At 40.7% G+C, this 22274-nt stretch overlaps 1 protein-coding gene across 6 annotated transcripts in view; it reads right to left on the bottom strand.

Annotated features, from left to right (window-relative positions):
* Positions 1–3895: 3895 nt before the first annotated feature.
* Positions 3896–22274, bottom strand: part of LOC136438630 (kinesin-like protein KIF28) — a 44743-nt gene continuing 26364 nt past the window's right edge. For 2 of the 6 annotated variants that reach the window (XM_066433520.1, XM_066433521.1), the window contains exons 14-29: positions 21605–21625; positions 21027–21127; positions 20113–20318; positions 19510–19652; positions 18922–19065; positions 18139–18292; positions 15565–15652; positions 14813–14986; positions 14220–14342; positions 13803–13970; positions 13316–13417; positions 12711–12863; positions 11892–12020; positions 10180–10239; positions 9373–9501; positions 3896–5022 (exon numbers count right to left, since the gene is read on the bottom strand). In XM_066433520.1, the coding sequence (XP_066289617.1) occupies positions 4912–5022; positions 9373–9501; positions 10180–10239; positions 11892–12020; positions 12711–12863; positions 13316–13417; positions 13803–13970; positions 14220–14342; positions 14813–14986; positions 15565–15652; positions 18139–18292; positions 18922–19065; positions 19510–19652; positions 20113–20318; positions 21027–21127; positions 21605–21625 (2006 nt within the window). In that variant the 3' untranslated portion in view covers positions 3896–4911. The remainder of the gene's footprint in view (positions 5023–9372; positions 9502–10179; positions 10240–11891; positions 12021–12710; positions 12864–13315; positions 13418–13802; positions 13971–14219; positions 14343–14812; positions 14987–15564; positions 15653–18138; positions 18293–18921; positions 19066–19509; positions 19653–20112; positions 20319–21026; positions 21128–21604; positions 21626–22274) is intronic. The other 4 variants (XM_066433524.1, XM_066433525.1, XM_066433522.1 and 1 more) reach the window with 4 other exon arrangements.

The raw sequence follows: 22274 nt of genomic DNA, 5'->3' as shown, positions 1-22274 counted from the left end.
CTCAGTTTGCAATCGTACGATGATCGTAGGACGCATGTGGCCGAGCCCTAACATGATAAATGACCAACCTTTTTAAACAGTAGTGGCATCGAGTGCGCAGTAAAGCCCCGGTCACACTAAACTCACGTCGTACCTACGATGCACGTACGATGCATTTCCCGTACAACGCAAGTAAATCGCAGGTAAATCGCAGGTAAATCGTAGTTAAAATCAGCCATCGCAGAGCGTCGGGCAATGTTCAAAATTTCATCCAACGTCGTACGATTTTTATAGCCTCATATTTAGGCTTTATTGCGGCCTTTTTATCTAATGATGAGGTGACGAATTCATAAATTTCGACCATGTTCTGATGGTTTCAGTTACCCTTATATATTGCCGATGCTGATGCGAATTGTAACCATCATAAGACAATAGCAACTAGAAAACAGTGCGCCCGTAGAATAGCCTGCTTCCAAGTTTAGATTTTCTACGTGTCAGGTCCAGAACCAGGCGTATATAATTGCTTTATGTCTGTATACACCTGGGTTTATAATTAGATCATACCTCAGTCCTATCCTGTCTCTATTTTCAGTTTAAGTTTTTGTTTGACGTTTTATGCCTATTATGTTCTTTCTTTTTGATGGACAATACAACTGGCCTGTCATATTCTTTCTCTGGGCCATCCGCAAACTGTTCTCTTGGCAAACTAAAAGTAGAGACAGGATGGGAATGAGGTCTGATATGATTATGAACCCACGTGCGTATAGCCATGAAACAATCGTATGCATCACCTGCGCACGATACTTGATCTGACACGTGGAAAATCATAGCTTTGAAAGCAGGCTCTTCAGCGGGCGCGCTGTACACCGGTTGCCACTGCGCTCTGGTGGCTGCACTTTTCAACAACATCGACAATATCAGGGGAAACTGAAACCATCAGAAAACGATCGAAATGTATACATTTTTCACCTCATTGGTATAAAAAGAAGGCCGTAGTGAAGTCTGTATTGGGGGCAATAAAAATCGTACGGCGACGGAGGGAAAATTTTGAACATGTTCAAAATCATCTTTAGCTGTATTTTTCGACGTAGGACGCTCGGTTATGGCTACTTTTACGTGCGATTTACCTGCGATTTACCTGCGATTGACCTAGGTACACTTAAAAAAACCATCGTACGATGTACCTACGTTATATGTGACCACCACTTTGTATGTGTTAACTATTGCACCCGGTTTTTCCCAAACGTACGACGTACGGCGCTGTCATGACGGAAGAAACCCCATCGCAGGTACGACGTGAGTTTAGTGTGACCATAGCTTAACTGTCCATCAGTCAAAGTATAAGAGTATGGCTCCTCTTTCACTATCAACGTCCCCGGCTCGATTCCCGCTGAGGAACCCTTATTGCACCGTATACCCCTGCCCTGGCCGATGTCGCAGAACAGCTCGCCCTGCTTCCTCGCCATGTTTGTTTGAAGCACCACCACCGTGACAGAAGAGATCGGCTGGGACCAGAAATAGTAAGAGGGACGGCGTGTGTGCCACCAGTTTCCAGAAATATCTTGCCCCCTGTTCGCCCGCGCAGGACCATCTCCCGCTCTTCGCGTGTCAAACGTGCCAACGGAGAAACACAAGAACACAAGTCCATCATGGCGAGCGCTATGTTTATACTGTCCTGGTGATGCTATCAATCATTGTACGGCTGTTAGGCCCCCTTCACACTCGTGCGTATATTCATGTGCGCGTGGGTTGCTTATCAACATTTTATTGCTTTAGGTAAAGTTTGTAGGGAAGAAGTTGTTTTCTATTTTAACGCACCGTTGTGCGGCCTGATTATCGAACCAAAGAAACGACTTTTTCGGATGTAAACCAAAAGAAAATTAATACGCAACTCATGCGGACTTGCATATACTTAAGTGTGAAGGGGGCTTTTTTTAGGCGGGCGTGTCACTGTGGCTAATTGGGTCACTACACAGGAGCCGAAATTACGCATTTTTGGCTTCGAGTGGAAAAAAGATCAATCGGTGGTACTGCCGAATGTTATAAACAAGCACAGACGGTGTACGTCCATGTCACCCCCAATCATTATATAACCACGTAGACGAACCTTTCCCCGTACCTGTTTGGCGTGACGTGTGCATCCGCAATATTCCGCATGGCGGCGCAACAAGCACGATACGCCGTCCACACGATTGCAGGACAGGTACGCACATTCATGATCACTTGTGTCTCTCACCTGTATGATGGTTATCGTGAAATTTCTGAGAATATGCACAGCCAGGAACTGGCATGGCAACGAATAAAACGGAACTACAAACAGGGGTACGGATTTCACGGGGACAGCTACAGTTGACGGTGACTTAGTTGGTGCAATGATGAGGGAACCAGCCAGTACCATGGCTGTGACAAGATATGTATACATAAAAAAGGGTTAACAGTTATCTGTAAAGGAAGTATTTTCCCCTTTCTCGTCCCAAAGAAAACATAACCTTCTTGGTTTTATATCTACTGCGCTGATTTGTGTCTGCATGATAAGTACAACTGTTGAAAGTACAAATCTATCATGTATTGAAGGAGGTAAAAAGATCACTTTAGAACCCAAACTGTTTGCAAGTTGTTGTTTTCATTTTAGCACATGCGCAGACACATACAAGCACACTATAATATAAAAAGATACAGTAAACCTAAAGAAAACAGGCAAAAAATTCAGTGACAAATCCAACTTTATTAAGGTGCATTTGTGCAGAAACACAGTCACTATTAAATCATAGTATCTATTTCTTCTATTTTCCATAAATTCAGATATTCCAAAATTATACAATTACCTCTCACCATATCTATGTACACATTTTACACCATCATACTGAGAAATTATAATACAGAAATTATCAACTATACCTTATGGTATACCATACAAATGGCCCCATCTATGTCATTACATAGCCTAAGATACCACATCAACTAAAGTAATATACTAGTATATTGTTTTACCATATACAGCAAAAGCTTGATATCAGATTGTGCGAGCAAAGGTAAAGTATTTTCTGGACAAGAAATTATATACAGACATTTGATACTTTTTTGTTTTAGACATCAGCAGTCAGAGAAAATGTTTGTTTCAGTGTACGTATACTCAGTACAATGTAACGCCACAATACAACTAGGGCATATAACATTATACCATAATGTTTCTCATAAAGTTTTTATCACAATGGCACTCATAAGCCTTTGAAAGCATGTTATGTACAACTTTGTTGAAAAAATATCAGGGATAGATGAATAATTGTGGAGGGAAGGGGTATTAAAATTAAAAAAAGAATCACATTCCCAAGAATAACACAAATATTGTACAGTGAAGCCAGTTTTTAAAAATGAAGTGCTTAAACAATTCACTAAAAATCGTTTGTTTCATCCCTTAGTTGCCCAATATGATATTTCCCGGTCCAAGAGTTGACAATGTCTTCAAATATATATATATAATGGGTGCAAGAACAACACAATCAAGTACATAACACAAGTGCAGTATTTAGACACTGAGATATATATATAAGATAACATATTCCACAATCTCAACACATTACATTATCTTACAAAATACCTAGACAAGCTGTTTCTGAATCTATCTATACCTCCCTTCACAATAAAATGAAGTGCTGTTTGATTCATATCACCAATTCATCTTTGTGAAAAATGTATAGAAGCAATTAAAGACTTTTGTACACTCTCAGCTGCAATTCTGAATTTTGGCACCTGAGTGACACTTCTAGCCTGGAGTCCAGCCTTATTAGCTTCCGTCCGCTGCCAATTGGCAAGGAGCGGAGCTTAGGTAGCGGACAGAAGCTAATAAGGCTGGACTCCAGTCTATGACAGTTCAGACAATCTCAGAAATGTTTGTGGATTGACTACTGTTGGTATAAAGAATTCTTGTTTTTCTGACCTCAAGTACTAGTACTGTCCCAAATATAAGGAAATGCTGATACAAAATGACCTAGAATTACAGCAGCATGATGTGGAGAAGTTGAGGAAGTTATGCCCATGAAGGTGTTTTAACATGTTCACAGAAATACTTACTTTTACAGAATTATTTACCTTAAAGTTTACATAAATGAAGCAGAAGGATTGTATTGCACAGAGAAGAAGAGATACATATCATGTGTCTTTTTTTTAGATTTAAATTTTTTGTATTGATCAGAAGTGTACATTCTAGACGAACTGAGACCACACTGGATTGACATTAACATTTTCCAATGTTCAAAATAGGTTTTGAAACTTGCCATCAAATTTAATTTTAAGATACAGTGATGATATAGGGATGATAATCTACTGGAAATTGACGAAAAATATCTAATACAATCTACATTTTCTTTATGAAGCAATGCCTTATCCTTTGTGTAAAAATATCAAGGAATTCTTTAGTAGTGCAAGGTCTGTTTGTCATGTCATGACTCTAAGTAATACATTACCAGATATCACAAATTTGTACATAGAATAGGACAGTGTGTTTTAAAACCCAACATGGCAGGGATGATCTCATGGCAAAACTTGTATCCATATCATGAAGAAAAGCTCACAAAAAGAGTCCACAGTAGCAGCCCTTCCAACAGTCAGGCCCCTAGAAGCTTGATAACCACAGCTCTAAGTCAGGAGAATTGGCAACATGATAATTTGTTTGATTTATGGACATGTGCTAACTTGGACCAGTTATAGTCAGACTAAGAACTGTCCGTTACCATGGTGTTGGAGGCTGTAATGACAGCTTTCCATAGCATCCTGTGCTCCTATTGGACTAATTTTCATAGTGATAAGGAATCCTGAGCTCCTATTGGTAGCTCTCGGAATGATTCTTTCAAGTTAGAGAAGTATGGCCACATTAGCTCTCGGGGAGGAGGCCCAATCATCCAGAGAGTGAGAGATTGAGTGACACTGGCAGCTCTACTGGATGATGCAGGCCTTACTGCCGGCACCGCTGTTGATGGACCCGTTACTGCCATTCTGGGCCCCACCTGCTGATGCTTCCTGCGTCATCTTTTGAGACTGAATTACCTGGAAAAAGACACATAAAGTAAACCTCTTTGTTAAAAGAAAACCGTTGTGCTAGACCACAACAAAATCCTATCAACTGCCGAAATGTTCGGGCTGTAATAATATGTTTTTAGCTTAAGAACCTGAATAGCTACCATTGGCTGTTAAAAATGTTTTTTAAAGAAATAAAAAATTACTCTTTTGACAAAAATCTATGTTTTGTGCTAAAAAAATACATTGAATTGACCACTCTGAAATATGCAGGATATTTGGTAGCATATTGTTTTAACAGCTACGGCAGTTTTGGCACTTGGCGCTCTGACTTTCAATATAGGAATTACACTTGAATAATATTATGTAATGCAAGCTGCTTCGATAATGGATTTCTGGAATAATGGATTTGCATTTGACATTTTTATATTCAACAAGATTAACATAACATTGTTCTGGTAAATAAAAGAGAACGATACCAAAAACAGACACAGATGTAGCACACTCTGCCACAGCAAGATCACACAAAACTCTACAGTACGCTAGTTATTTCTAATGGGCAAATGGATTATTGTCTAACATCTACAAAAAATTGTGACAAAGGGGACATTGTTGACAAGAAATTAGAGACATTTAACAAGCTAGTCAAACTTTGAAATAATGTTACATTGTATTAGCTTTGAAATTAGTTTTTATAAGTTTCAATACTATAAAGTAATGTACAGAATGATATGATTATGGATTCTTGAGTGGGGGCATGTGCTTTTCATCAACATCATGTATGCAGGAGAAACATATTCAATGTTAAAACAATGCTGGCATTGGAGAAAAGGTATGAGGTATTGTGAAATGCATTTGAAATTTGTTTGTAATTTTTCCATAGGCTGTCCTTGGTGCTGAAAGACGTGCACTGCTGTCACACTTAAAAGTATATTCCATGATTATTGAAAGGCTGATTTGCAGACAATCATGCAAATCAAAGCTGTATAAGTATGATGAGAACTTAATTGCTTGATTGCATTCCATTAAGCAAAATTTCTGTAACATGCAGTTCATTATGATAGATTATGCTGGTCTAGTATAACAAATATTACTTTTTTATAATTAATCCTTTTAGATCTAAGAATTAAATTTCAATAAGTATTTTTCAAAAATTGTTACTAATATCATTTTTACAATGTGATAATCTTGTTATCAAAATCAGTGATGCATAATAAGTTGTGCTCTTATCAATCATGTTGCCATTATGTGAAATTCTGGATTAGTTTAATCTTTGTACACCTTGCACCCTGTGACAATTAAAAGCAATGATGACATTTCAGGTGATGTTGCTGATCCAGTGAGAAACATTATAATGCAGGTTACCTTGGAAAAAAATACATATTTTCAGCTAAGAAATATGCCAAGCAGCAGTTCTTGCCACGCAAGCGAGAAGCAGCATATATCTTGTAACATTTGTTTAACCACATTTTCTTCTTTACTCTGACATAGTTACCAAGTGTTTATTTCACTCATTCTTCAGTACCGAGCTTCGCACAATATACATTGGGGCAGCTCTGCTAAACCAGGCTGAGGCTTTTGCGTGCAACCACTGACCTCTAACCAGCTGTCAGCCATCAAAGAATTGCCTAAATACTTTCTTTAGGTATTCAGAGACAACATTTAGCCAATTCTTTGAAGGCTGACAGCTGGTTGGAGGCCACACCCACAAAAGTGGAAACCTCAGCCCGGTTTAGCAGATCCTTACAAAGGTAAATTGTGTAGGCCGCAGGCGAGGCTCTACCAAAGAGAATGATTTCGCTGCACTGAGATTTTGGAATAGCTAAAACGCAAAGCAAGCAAGCTGTGAAGCAAAAGGAAGAATGGAAAGCTGCACAAATGCAAGTCAAGATTGAATTTAAAAGCTTAGAACTTTAACTTGCTAAAAATGTAATGAACTACATGTACATGAACCGTGAATGATGTTTCCTTCACATAATCCTACTTCTACATGCTACAGTATGTGATTCTTATTCTCACTGATCTAAGAGAAACAAGGACACTAGGACAAAGATGTCTATCTTATGTTTATATCTAAGATAAATGTCATGCACAACAACCCATGATTTTGACTCTCTCTCCAAATGTAAGAAGTGATGGTAGGGACAGGATATTAGATCAACAGACAAGCAAACCAACAGTATAACCAACACAGTATGTTAACCTTTAGCACACTGAGGTAGCCATTTGGTTAACCATTTCTTTATAATAATTGGTTATGGGGTTAGGGAGAAGGGAGAAGGTTTAAGTAGAAGAATACAATCATACTTACATAAAATACTACATACATGGCAATTCAGTAAAGACACAATTGGTTTGCTTGTCATTGATGTTTTGAATGATGCCTAACTACTTGTTAACCATCCTGCTGAGAACTCGTCCATGCACCACTGGCATTGGTACATTGTAATGACTCAGCAAGGACAAGGTTAAGATGAAAAGATGAATGTAGGTATGATGACAGAGAAAATGTGATCAAGGAAGATGGGTAGGGTTCGCAATTGAAATGGAAGACAGGGGGTTCAAGGGAGATGGGGAGGGGGTAGGTTTGCAATTGAAATGGAAGACAGGGGGTGTCCAAATTCTTATCTTGCTAACAAATTTGGTGTATGCTTACAATTGAACGAAAAGGCTTGGGGTTTGCACTTGAAATATAAATGAAATGAGGGTATGAAGAATATGAATGATTTTTTCAGTGAAGCAGGCCTCTGAGTGGTGACATATCTGATATCTTATTTTGTCATATCTTGGCCCTGATAATGTATCTTGGCCCTGATAATGTTCAAAGTGTGTGTTCGGGACTGGTCCGTATTTTACAGTATCAGAAGTGCTTCCATAGAATAATTCAGATTTCACATGCACCGCTGTTGAAAATCTGAACTTTGGTATTGCTGTTCTTACCATTTTCTAGTTTGAGAACACCAAATTTGATCAACTTCTGTCTCATTTCGCATTGAAATGTGTGTTTTCTTGGGTGGGTATGACATACAAAGAATACAACACGGTGCATTTTGCATCATGCACCTCTGGCCTTCAGGCAATCCGACCCGAGGTCGGGCTGGTACCTCGGGTGATATGAAATACACAGTGTTGTATTGTAGTATGTACGCTAGTCTACTAAAAAGATGTGTATGGACAGTTGGTGTACAGGGCTGCTATTCAAACTACTGAAGAATTCCAACAAGTTTATATGAGACTTGCACAGCTACAAAAGCTAACGCATCACAGTCAATGTTACTCCTTGCAATATTCAAGGTCACCAAGAAAGATGCTTCATCCACACGTCCACAACAACAATTGTCAGCATCGATGTACTGTCCAGGAACGGTTTATAAATGGGAGAAATTTCTTCTGATGGCACTCAGGAAAAAAGGGGCTTGATGCTGGTGCTGTGGACACCTGCAAATGGCCGCATGTGACCCCAAATGAAACACCAGTTTGGTTCAAACTAAGGTCAGATCGAACATGATTGAACATGGTTCGGGTTCTAAAGAAAGTCTGGGCCTTTTGAGTCCAATTTGATCATCATGTTGGCACAGCACAGCACAGCACAGTTCAGTTGGTCAGGAAGTCACAGCTTGAGCTGATAGCAAATGGTGTAGAGTGTCAGAAATTTTGTCTCTTGTTATAGGAAGTTTAAAAGAATTACATTTTGACAAAAGAAAATGAACAAAGGAATTTCAGGCACATTGATACAAGGTAACTTTGTTTTAGTAGAAATTCACATCTGCCATAAACACATAGATCTGCAAATATTACATCCAGTTATCAATGATAATGAGGTTATCGAACAACATTAAGCACCATTATTTACTCCACACCATGTTAACCAACACCTTTAACAGGCAGTCACCAAGCCATGTCCCCATTGACACCTTTTAAATTTTATTAATGCTCTCATTACGCTATTACCATTAATTGCATTATTGCTTTGGACCTACATCTTAGCATTCAAATTTTTTAATTGGGTGATTTATAATTATTTGTCTTTTGATCAATGATTCCACATTTAACTTTAATAAGAAACAATGATTTTCACTCTTGTAAAAGACATACATGTAGGTCCAACTATATGACATATTAATTTAAAGCATTTGCACCTTGCATTAACTTTCCAGCCCATTCGTAAGAGAGAGGTTGATGTATGCATGCATAAAAAAGAATACACCAGTAATAGAAAATACCAAATGTGCAAGGAAATGCATAGAGGTGCATTCTCGAAATAAATAAAATATAAAGAATGATACAAAGATAGTGGCAGAAGGGAGGATTTCATAAAGGAAAGAAAGAAATCAGGTAAAGCAGAGAATATAACATGGCTACTGAAACATATAGCCTTACATTTGGAGAGTCAGAACTGCCAGTGCCCAAACCACCATTCCTTTTTGCTTCCGGGTTGTTGTTGCCAACATGGGTTTGCTCCTTAGCATTTGGGTCCAACTCAAAGCTGTACACACTAACAAGATCATCCTGAGGGGGGGTGAAAATGTTACAAAGGTGAGCATGGTATGGCTACACTTGATTAAGCACACCAGCTACGGAAATCAAACCACGACATCGAAAGTAGCTGTTTCTTCCACGAACACGGACGTTGACACCTGCTCGACAATGGTTACAACACGGCAAGCTGCAAGACAAGGGTGTACGCAGGTACATTGGTGTACCAACGGCCATTCAAAACAACCACAGCTACCACCGCAGGACGCATTGAGCACGAGACATTGATCGGACACGCTGGAACAACTTTTCTTTGCTGGCGGTGCACTTGTTTTGTAAATGCAACCATGCTCATGCACATGCCCACACTCAAGTATTACGGCCCAGTCTTTGTCCAGCACAAGACGAGATCGTGGCAAGCCTTACTCATATCCACAATCTCTGACGTAACGAGATCTTAAATCATGTGAGAATCAAGCGCTGTGTGATAGTTTTATAGCATTCTTGCAAGGCTGCCAATCAGTCCTGTGCTGAACAAAGGCCTGGCCTTGTGAAATGTGTGAACATGAACGTCAACATGTATGCACACGTCGGTACAGAAACGCAGACAGGTTATAATGTTATATGGCATAAACAAAAAACAAAGATGAAGCAAACATGAAGATGAACATATGGTGATTAGTGACACGGTTATACACAGGTTGTCCTTACATTTCCACCACTACCATCGGAAGACTGTTTTGCTCGCATCAATTTCTGGCCTTTCAACATCTGAAAAAGATAGGAGCCAAGCACACATTACAGAAGAAGAATCTATATGGACTGGAAATTCTCTACAGCAAAAAACTAACAGTTACTACACGTACAAACATGTTACTACTGTTGTAAAGGATTGCAAAAAGGGTGCTAATAGTTGGAAAAAGTGGTCAACAGCCAACACCGGTTGTTAGCAATGGCTTGTGCACATGCTGGTTAGTGAAAACCTACATGAAAGCTATACCTGAAATGATTACAGCCACCAGAAAACCTGTAAATGGATGTACTTCTGTGGTGGTTTTATTTCGCGGTGGGAGGGAAGAGGAGCTTTTCATCGTCTTATCAGTTTGCGATTGAAATAATTTTGTACACTGACATGAATTTGCAGTGGAGAAATAAAAAAGTGAAAATAAAACCACCGCAAAAGGTTCAAGATTTACACTAATCTCCAAACAGATGTAAGGCATCAGTTTGTTTTGTTGCTGACATGAACAGAGGAAACATGCATTTACTTGAAACAAAACGTACAAAACAAGTCTAGAACATAAAAAAACAGAACTGATGCCATGTATCTGCTTTGAGATAATTATGGAATTCAAAGCGAGATGAATATAGCTATTTCTCTGTCCTTCTCTCTAGCTTCTAACAGGGTCTTTTCTTGCTTCAGATGCTTGGGTGCACACCCATGAACAAGAGTGGATCATTGAAGAATATCATTAAACTAAATATCCTACAGCATACTTGTTCAAAATACATTTCAAACAACTGTTTCATGTGTTCTAGTCTTTCCTAAATCATTCACCCTTAATTGTACAATTATTAACATACACAATATACATAAACATAGAGCTGCCCAACCAAAATTTAAAATCCTTGTCTCAAGCGAACACCTGGAAATTTGCAATAAGCAGCTTTGAAAATTGATGAAACCATAGTAGCCAAAAAGATACTTTGCTGATCATGCTGATGATGGTAGCATGCACTAAGGGAAGCGTTATTTCACATATCTTTGCTTTTTTTAAAGTCATAGAATGAATAGATTTCAAGATGCTTATAAAAAAGCAAGGAAAGGAAGCGCAATAGCAAATGACAGAATGCTGCATAAATCATGCATCTGGCCTTCAAACAACGCTTTAAAGTTGATAACGGTCATTTGTTTCAAAATCAATTAATCTCTCATTTGTCATTAAAATCAATAAAATATGTAAACCTGGGCTAGATATATCAGGACTCTAAATGGCATATGACATCGTATTCTTCATAGCAAAACTGCCCAAGTCTACTATAGGTAAAAAGTTGCAGGCTCATGCAAAAGAGTTTCAACAAAGTATGTTAAAATAGGGCAAATGGGGTAGTCTACCTGTCCCTTGCAACAGGTATTATTTCAACTTAACAGGTGTGCAGTTAGAATGCCAATTTTAAGCAGCCTTTTCAGCTTTAGTACGCTCTCTCGGTTGAACAGCTAAAGTTTCAGACCAATTTGACTTACTTTGCTTTATGTACGAACCTTACGACGTGCATTGTTGATGCAAGCCAAACTGGTCATCAAAAAGAAAGTTACAGTACATCACCATTCCAAGCACATTCTATTTCTGAATCACTTGAAGTAGGACACCCCTGGACATTACCAGTTCTTGTAACACTATGAACCTCCACTGCAGACCTACCGTGTTGAGAATCTCCACTCTGGTTTTGAGTTTGTTGCCCGAACTGTTGGCCACAGCAGACACGTGCCGCCAGAAGGGCTCGAACTGCTGTTCTTCTACCGGCTTGCCCTTCCACTCTGAACACAGGTCCTGCAGGAGGTGAAGAATTGATGTAATTCTTAGACAGATGTGGACTTTGAGAAATGCAAGTAGTCTCTAGATGTGCACCTCTATGAGGTATTCCTCATTTCCATCAGACATTTATAATATATTATAATCTGTACATTATTATAAATTCCTTAACATACTATGAAATGGTAACAGCAATTTTGTGGTACAGTGTAACAGTACATAAGCTGTACAGTCTCCTATACAATTATATTCCTTGGAGGCTTCAATTAACTCAAGGCTGAGGTTTCTACTTTCGTGGGTGTTACTCCTCACCAGGTGTCAGCCAATCAGAGAAACAGCTTTACCTAAAAAAACATTTTGGCCATTCTCTGACTGGCTGAAAGCAGGTGAGAGGCCATATCCACAAAAGTGGAAACCTCAGGTTTAGCAGAGCCTCCCCAAGGTATATTGTACAGGCCGCGGGCGAGGCTCTACACAGGAGAAGCTGAATTGGTACATTGTTACAGTCAACTGTTATAAAAATGCAAAACCCCACACTGAGTACGACCCTGATCCAATGTGAACACTGTGGCCAGAGGTTCAAGGCCCAAATTGGACTCTACAGCCACATGAGGATACATGCGACCCAACCAAATGATGGATGAAGGCTGTCCTCGTTAGATTGATGGACGAACCACCACTATCAAAATCCCATCATCCACACATTACCTGTATTCTCTTCTCCTTCTTCTCAAGTCTCTCAAACTTCTTCTTGAGAACTTCCAGCTCATTTCGCAGCTTGCTCTCCTCCGAGGCCTCCCCACTGATGGTCTGGCGTCGCTGCATTCCGGGATTCTGCAACTGTTCCATCTGCCGTAACTCCTGGATTGTTGAAAGAAAAATGTGTTCAGTAAAACAACACTTTTTATAACTTATAGTTTGAAAGTTAGAAGACTTTACTGCATGCTTTTATTGCATTAGTGCATGCTTTACGTAGTTTAAAAGTTTAAAAGATTTTATTGCATTCTTTTCATTTTAACGTTTATGTCATGAGAATCTGATTTAATTCTGATGAAGCTACTAGCCACTTGTTCAGGCAGATGTATTTGATCATGTTTTTTTTTCTTGTGCTATAATTGTGCAATTGTTTGTCATGTTGCTGGTTCATTATATTTTATCAAGCAAAATGGCTGAGATGGAAGTTAATGTAAAACTATGTAAAACTCAAGCCATGATCTAAAGATGAAGAAAAGTAAAAGTACATCAATAGAACTATTGATACAGCTGTAAATCTATGAGCAAAGTATAAGAAGATAGGAAACGTGGTTGTTAACCTTTGTTGTCATCTTCATGAGCCTGTTGTCGTTGACGGAGTCCTCCTGCACTCCAAACAGCTGGAAAGTGATGCAGCCCTGCTCAAAGTACCCCAGCTGATCCTGTAAAATAAAACACTTGGTTCAAGAAAAGTACCCAGTGCCCTAAGCCTTTCGTTTCGACTGTTTTACAGTTCTTTATATTCCTTTGAAAGCTATTACGTGTTTGACAACTAAATGTAGACAACATTAAATTTGACACTCCATTTTCCACAGATTTGAATATTCTAAGGCAGTTACAGTAACATCCCTTACCGCCCCCAGCAAATCAATGTTAACAAAACAGTTCCAACTGTAAATGAGGTGTACTTGTTTAATCATCATCTATGTTTCTGCTGATTTACTGTCCTTATTCATATCATTATATTTTGCTTTGATTTCTGCTGGATGGTTTTTATGTCTTCATTCTATTGAACAAAAAAATAGAAAGTCCGTTGTTCCAACTGACCTCATTGACGGCAGGATAGGTGATGATCCTGTGGTGTTTGAACTCAGGTGACAGGGTGGCCTTGATGACAGGTGTGCTGGTGAAATCCTCGTCCTGATACACCTTGTACCTGACATGCAGACCCTTGGAGTACTTGGCTTTGTTCACTTCTGCACTTTTGATAGTCACCTGGAGGAAAGGGGGTTATAGACATCACATTATATAGTGCTTCAAACATGTTTCAAAATATTACCTTTATCCGTCGTGAGAAGACTCATCAAAATTATCTTACTACTAATGAAGAATAGAATTCAAATAATCTTATCCATCATTACATAGACACACACAAAACAGGAGTGAAGATAGCATGGAAGCCACGAATGCCCAATGTGGCTAGCAAGAAGCTACAGGGCTTTGAATAGGACATCAATAACATACTTTGTAGTGGAATGGTTTTCCTAGTAGCTCTTGCGGATCTTCAACAAAGAAGTCTTCGTCAAGGGGCTTCCCTTTGTCACTGCATGGTGTGATGTTGACGTACAAGTTGCCCTCCTCCACTCCCTGCAGAGATCAAGGTCAAAGTCATTGCAAATATAAACAAGCTCTAAATACTAGTACATGTAGGTACAACTAACATTAACAAACTGACATAACTGTGTTGGTGTAACCAAGAGTCAGCAATTCATGCTCTAAATGCATGTAATCACTTCCTGTCTGCCTATGTGAAACATTGGACCAGAGCTAAACCAGACTTCCAATTCTCCAAGTATCCTATTACACCATTTCTGCCTTACAATGTTACATCATGTAAGGCTGCCACTCTGCAATATTTACAGAACTGCAGACTCACACAAAGACAAAGAAAAGAAAAACATACCAACTGATTACATTACCTCCGTTTTCAAGGAGGTAAAAACAACTTAAAAAACGGTCTGATATGAATGCTCTTACAAGATGTATTGGCAATGGGATGAAAGATCATGCTACAAAGCAAAAGTGACATTACACGACATCTAAGAGACTGTCCGTACCTTGTAGTCTGTTACGGAGAGTTTGTCGTCAAAGTCCAGGGCGTAAGACAGAGATTGCAAGAAGACGTTTGCCGTCCCGATCAGCACATCTTCAGGAGGCTCCCAGAAGGGGTCCTCCTCCTTTGGTATCTTCATCACATCCTCATCACCATCTAAATGCCTCTGGTAAAGTTCCTAGTAGATGGAAATGGGTATAAAGAATATTTAGCACATTTGTTGCACAGCAAACAGAATCTTTTTTCTTCACTCTCAAGATGAAGTTAAAATCTTTCACACTCCTTTCGGTGCATGGGGATGGTGCCCATGTCACTTTCTATAGCCCTTGGGCCGCACATGTACAGGCCACCACAGTGGTAGTGGAGTGTTTCCAACTCCCACACTCTTTCTCATACTTAAGTGCTGAGTGCTACACAGAGAAAGCAGTCTGTACCATTTTTTTCAAGTCTTAAGTTTGACCCAGCCGGGGTTTGAACATCAGACCTTCTGAGTGCAAGGCAAGCACCCTACCCCCTTGGCCAATGCACCAAGGTTACAGACCAAAAAGTCTACATCGCACAGTTAATTTGCCTCCCTATAATTTGTGCATAACATTTGGCACATTGGCAAAGTACAGCCACATCTGCCACACAAATAAGCAACAAACCTTATTGAACATGGCCCATATCGTCTCCTAGAACACATTTTCTAAGTTAAATAATGTTGGTTTATTAACTTTTCTATTTCTATTCAAATAGATAAAGAAGATGTCTCACCTGAATCATGTACCTCCTGTTCATGAACTTGCCCCTTTCCCACAGCCAGGTGTTGCCGTTCAGTAAGTTCTTCATCTTCACCACCACTCTGAAAAGCACCACACACAAAATTAATCTCACAGGTCTGGGATGACATTCTGTTTCCTTATACCATTACAATTACAGGATGATAACTATTTTTGTACCATCTCTGATACTTTGTCTGGTAGTTTAGTATACAAAGTAGCCTGCAAAGTCCAGTCCCTGAATCTGGACCAAGAAGTAGTTACTTCAAATTCCGGCTGTGTCATAGTAGGATTGGTCTGGACCAATCGTAGGGAATTACGCTGGAGGAAGCGACCTCTGACCTCCGCTCGTGGCCTCCATTCTGCGGCATCCGCCGTGCTGAACAGCGCGGCTGGGCTCGCCTCCCGCTTGATGTTCCGGTCAGAAACTTTTCCCCTCTCGAGCTTCCATTAAGCAAGTTTCAACTTACCGTGCGACGTCCCCCAGCTATCGAGGCGCACGAATCTGCCAGGCCCGACTCAGACAGGGCTGCGGTGTGCTGAACTGCCGGAGCGTGCAAATGGACTCCCAGTAACGCTGCCCACACATGGATTCGCAGTCCTAATAAGTTAGAGCTCCACCCGACGACTGATTTCGGCTGTCTCTACACTGTCATGTAATCCGTGGCGTCGTCCCGAAGCGAGTTTCTTCTTCACCTGAGCCGGGGACTGCACACCCGTTCCTGCCTGATCCTAAGCCTGCGCTACAACAACGTCTACACAGAGAGTCCACAGCGTTCGGAACGACAGCCCCCCTCCCCACCCCACGCCATTTATGCGTGGTCTCGCGAGACAACCGCGGGACTTTGGCAGCCATCTTTCTTCTCGCGACGAGCCTCCACGAGCGGTCCTTCCTCATCACACGCCTTTCCCTCTTTCCATCCGTACCTACACGGACTACAAAAATGCGGTGGGCATCTACAGCAGCGTACTCAAGACTCCCAGGACCCCCATTCCACGTCGATGCGACTTAACGTTCCGGGCCGACCTGGAGTTCGCGGCAGTGCCCTGCAGCGAGATCGTCACCAGCCTGGGATCACGCCTCGCAATTTTGACTCACTTCAGTAGAGTAGAGTAGAGTAGATTAGACTAGATTAGTTTTGCACAGAAAGATTGTCAGTGCAACAAAACCAGCGCCAGCTGCGTACCGAAGACTCCCAGCGCCCGCCCATGGCCTACTTCACAGTACTCAAGTTAGAGTTCTCCACGCCGACGCACCTTTTCCGGCCTGACTCTACGCTGTTCGACAGTGCCCGGTGACGTTCTGCGGTGCATCCTTCACCAGCCCTGGACTGTTTTTGCTTGAACTCGATTATCTAGCTACTCTTTAAATTAGTTTTACCATACCACTACGACTTACTACATTTTCTACTACGCGTTTTGGGGCCCTCATTACTTTCGGCTTGGCCGTTGATGTCTTTGTACAACCGATAAGCCTCTACTATGGAGCAGTTTCACACAGATTAAAGACATCACATGCCCCAAACCGCGTAGCTCTCTCCTTGTATTGTCTATGTGTACGTAAGTGTAATTATAGTAGGATTGGTCTGGACCAATCGTAGGGAATTACGCTGGAGGAAGCGACCTCTGACCTCCGCTCGTGGCCTCCATTCTGCGGCATCCGCCGTGCTGAACAGCGCGGCTGGGCTCGCCTCCCGCTTGATGTTACCACCATCCCGCCCTTGCTGCTATTTCACTTCTTTCAAGAATGTTTAGAATTGTGTAACTTCACTGTACGTAATACACTACAGTTTGTATTTGCCAAGACCACAGTCTTTGGCCGTTGATGTCTTTGTACAACCGATAAGCCTCTACTATGGAGCAGTTTCACACAGATTAAAGACATCACATGCCCCAAACCGCGTAGCTCTCTCCTTGTATTGTCTATGTGTACGTAAGTGTAATTACTAAGCAGACTTGCAGGCTACTGGAAATGGTTGCAGTCCTCAGGACGGGAAGTTAAGCCGTGCGTGGTCCACTGTCTATTGTACTTGCTGAAAAGAGCTCAGGGAATTTTCCTTGTACAATGAACCTGGAAATACTGTACATAAATCATCTGTCTTCTCTGTCAGGACCAGTGGAAGAGTAGCTCAACTGTTTATTGAGTTCATTTGAGCTAAACTGGATAAAGATCACTTTTTTCACTTAAACTTTCAGTATATCCAATTTTTTTAGCTGCAATTAAGCAACCTTTCTGCTTCCCAAATTTTTTTCTTCAGTTTAAGTCGTTATCAGTCTGTGTAGCGCAAACTCCACTATCCGAGGATGTAATAGACCCTCCCGCTAAAGGCTGATCAGTGTTAGCTGCTATAAGTTAGCGCAATTCAATCAGGCTAAGTGCTTATCTGTGTTAACAGTGGGGTTCAAGCGCCTCCAACTGACCAGTCTAACTGGTCTAGACCTTTTAGCCTAGTGGTTAAGGCGTGCGTGCCTGTGATCTGGCTGCCCAGTTTTGGTGCGGGTTTGAATCCCGGGGGCCAGGAGACTGTTCTACTCGCTTCTTTGTTTCATCTGTACTGATCACACTCACTTGGCACCCTTCTTGCTGCCGTAGCCCTCCATGGCTGCCCCGCTGATGAGGATGACTTCAAAGGTGCGATGCTTGTTCAGCTCCTCGCTGATGGCATTGACCTCTGACACCATGGGCAGCAGCTCCAGGATCTGCTCCTGGGCAATGATTTGTTCTGAAAAATACAATAGATTTTGACAAAACATTCTAATGGCAAATCAGAACACACAAATGCTGAGATATGACATTATCTATTAAACAATCCAGAAAGCAACAGCATTCAAAATGATCAAATGTATATTTTTGTCTCAATCTATTTTGGTCATTTTTACCAAATTACAATTAGAAGACAGGTTTAGAGGAGCACAGCCTATGAAAAAATACAATAGATTCAAACAAAACTTTTTGAATGTGAGTTGGGGATCTATGACCACTATGTAATATCAAAGACGGATGCCAAAAGTGCAACTGTTCAGTTGCCCATTTCAAAAGGTTAATTGATATCAAGGCTCTTGCCAGCACTCCTCAGTCTGTCATTTGACAGAATTTTGCTGCATATGGCATAAAAATTCTAAAACCATTCTGTCAACGTATGGATAAAAGATGGTGGGTAAAGATGTAGAAATGTCTAAATAATGTCTGAATAAAATGACGGAAGTAAATCATTCTTTGTAGGATCTTTCTGTCAATGGGAATGGGGATGATGGAAGAAAGTTTAAAGCTCTAAATTAGAGGTTGGATAATGTTAATTTTTTTCAAATATTTCAAGATTAATGAAGAATTAATTTAGATAGATTAAGCTACCTTTTGACATTCCAGCGCTTGCTGTGTCAAAGCCTTTGTGCTTGGCAATCTCCTTCTGTGCAAAGTCCCAGTCAATCTTGGTGGGGGTGTTTTCTGGAGCCTTGGGGTTCAGGGGGTTATGGAACACGTACATGTGGTTGGAACCTGTGGAAAATAGAAAAACAAACATCACAAAGAGGCAAAAATATTCATGAGGTGCTATGTTTTAAGTATTCTGCTTAAACAAAGATCCAGCAGATTGATTCAGATGTACTAGAACTAGTGGCAGGTGGCAGGTACCCAAGAACGTTCAATCTAAATGAGCCAAAGCATACTTCCAATTCTCCAAGTATCCTATTACACCACTTCTGCCTTACATGTTGCCACTATGTAATATTCACATCACTGCAGAGTCACACCAAGACAAACAAAGAAACATATCACCTGATTACAAAACTTCAGTTTTCATGAATTGGAAGTGTGTCTGTTCAAAACTTTAGTACACGAAAGCATGTAGCACAAAACAAGAAGTCATCTATAGCGCTTGTAGTTATTCCTCCCCTGCTATCAATAGTCTTCTCAAACATGCAAAGATGTGCCATTACGTACCAAAGAGAACTCTGTCCAGGTGCTGCAGGGTGGTTGGTCCTGTGAGGGGAACACCGTTGATCTTTGTCTTGGCTCCTTGCTCCCCTGGCTTGACTGTGGCCTCGCTGTTCTCAAAAGTGATGACTGCATGTTGCTTGGAAATACTGAGGAGGAACAATAGCGTTTACTGTCAGGGTAGGGACCCATCATCCTGTCTTTTGAACAGGAACTTACTGAATAGAAACTCTGGTAAATAATGCCAGGACTGGTAATAAAGCCAGCTAGAAGACCTTACAAAACTCCCTGTATACTTTGTGGTATCTTTTAGTTTACAGTTGAAACAATATACATGTAAGTATTTATAGTACAAGGAAAAACAGACTAAATGTTCTGAATCATGAACATCTCAAGATTTACAATACTGCATATGTGGTCACAAGGGCAGCATCAGACAATAAAATAGTACATTTGCAACAGCATTTTTACACTGGGGGCTGGTACTAAGACCCCTTGACTTGCGCCAAAGGGTGTTTCATGTTAACGTAATAATCGTTATCTTCATGATAATGCCGTATATGTGTTCATTGGAAATTGCGATAAAGTTAAACAGATTGCTAGACTTACCTAAGCCCAGTAAGCGAGATCATGGGTGGAGGGGTGGCATCCTTTCTGCCAATGGTCATCTCTCCAGGCTCAACGAAGTGGAAGATCACCCCAGACAACATGGGGTCCTCGTTCAAGTTGACTAGATGGGGGTCCTTGCTCTTCCTGTCCTGCGTGTTGGCCTGGGCTGCTCCCATAGCCTCCTGCTCTTCCCTATTTCTCTTCAGCTGTGGAGACATTAAGCCAAAATCTCACTCTCTGTTAGTCTGTACCAGACTAACCACGCCGGCTATAGGGAAAATATTTGCCAGGGGAGTTTGACCATGGAGGGTTTCATCCGTAGCTGACTCCCTTCATACAATTCACTCTATTTGGCTAATTTCTACTATTTCCCCAGCGATCCGCAAGGCCTGGTGGAGGCTACTCTCCGTGTCGTTGACTCTATGTACAGATCTAGAGTCTATGTTTTTGGTGTGCGAGTTTGATTGGGTTGGTGTGTGTTTATAGTTATTTGAGTGACAGCTGGTGAGCTTGAAGATGACTGCAAAGGTCAGACTTCCCAGAGTGGCAGGAAGTAGAGGTCTGAGGTGGTAGAACTAGTCATTAAGCAGACATGACTGTTTAATGACTGTCTAGCTATGAATATTTCTGGGAAGGTATTGTTTTTGGCCTGTCTGTATGTCTGTAATTTGCAGTTATTTCTTTACAAAATGTACATATTTTCCATATGCCAGTCACATTTAGTTTAGAGTGTCTGCAACGTCCCGTCCTAAGGACTGCGACCCTTTCCGGTAGCGCGCATGTCGGGTGAGCGACACATGTACAGCCGGGATCGAACCCGGGGCTTCTAGCTCCAGAGGCAGGGCCGCTAACCACTGGACTACTCACGCTACACAACGCTTGCAGAAGACAAAAAAACTATCATGTGATCTTACCTTGTCCTCAAAACTCTCATCCATCTCATTCATCTGCTCCTGATTGGCCAACAGCTGGGCTCGGATTTCCTCCTCCATCTCCTTACGCATTCTCTCAATCTCTGAATGGTGAAGATGGAATATTTGAAAATTATATTTTCTTTTGGAATATTTTGTGAATTGAAAACAATCGAATGTATGGACATTCACAAGGTTTTCTTTTTATAGTTTTAAAACAATCTTAAACGGCAAATCTAAAAAAACTATACAGGTTTTTGCAAAAAATATATCAGATTTTCTTTAAAATTTAACTATAGTAAGAAGACAGAGAATTTCAAAGAGAATCACTGCCTATGAAATCTGATATTCCTGAAACAAGCATTAAGCCATGTGCTTTACAGGCGAGTTCTTGACAATACATGTATGTAATGCCAACAGCATACTGCTCAGTGTATACAGCGTGGAGCCAATATGCAGAAGTATGGTGACAGATGATGTTGATGTTACAAATGATTTCAATCACACCACAGCAAACAGAGGGTCAAAGAAGACCATTCAAATAAAAGCACACGCTTGTGAAGGTGCAGAACAAAACAAACCTTCTTTGCTGTATGCCCCGTCTGTTGCGGAAAGTGCACATGCACATGCAAAGTGGTAACATGCAATGGACAAAGTACAGTGATGCATGAACATGATATTAAACAGTGCTGATATAAGTGTTAAAGAGAGGGTGGGAGTGCACATGTTATATACAGAAGGGGAAAGACATACAATGTACAAATGTATACAATGAAAGAAAATGAGTGACTGACTGAATGGACTAACAGGAAGAGTAAAGGTGGGAATGAATGAATGAATGAATGAATGAATAAATGAATGAATGGATGGATGGATGGATTGAAAAGCATCCTCTCAAAAGACATGATCTTTGGCCTACTGTGAGGGATGGATAAAGTAGAAAATGGAAGAGTTGCAATTTTTTCTATCAAAAGTAGCCTCTTTTATGCCAACTACTCACAGAAAATGCATTATCTAGTTGTGATGGAAATGATTGAATCATCACAACATCAATGAAGGTTAGAAATCCAGGTAGAACATTACATAACACAAAATAAATCAAGCAACAGTACAATGTGAAACCATGCAGTCGGGCCATGGAGGGTACTTCAGACACGATTTTCTAGTCAACTTCACCAGGTACTGCTCAACATCCGCCATTTTGGGAGCTGTGTTACCTTGCGTAGTTGACATGAAAATCATGTCTTAAGT

The sequence above is a fragment of the Branchiostoma lanceolatum genome, chromosome 7, assembly GCF_035083965.1.
Source record: "Branchiostoma lanceolatum isolate klBraLanc5 chromosome 7, klBraLanc5.hap2, whole genome shotgun sequence".
NCBI lineage: Eukaryota > Metazoa > Chordata > Leptocardii > Amphioxiformes > Branchiostomatidae > Branchiostoma > Branchiostoma lanceolatum.
Note: the sequence above shows the minus strand (reverse complement) of the source record. Positions and strands in the feature narration are given on the sequence as shown.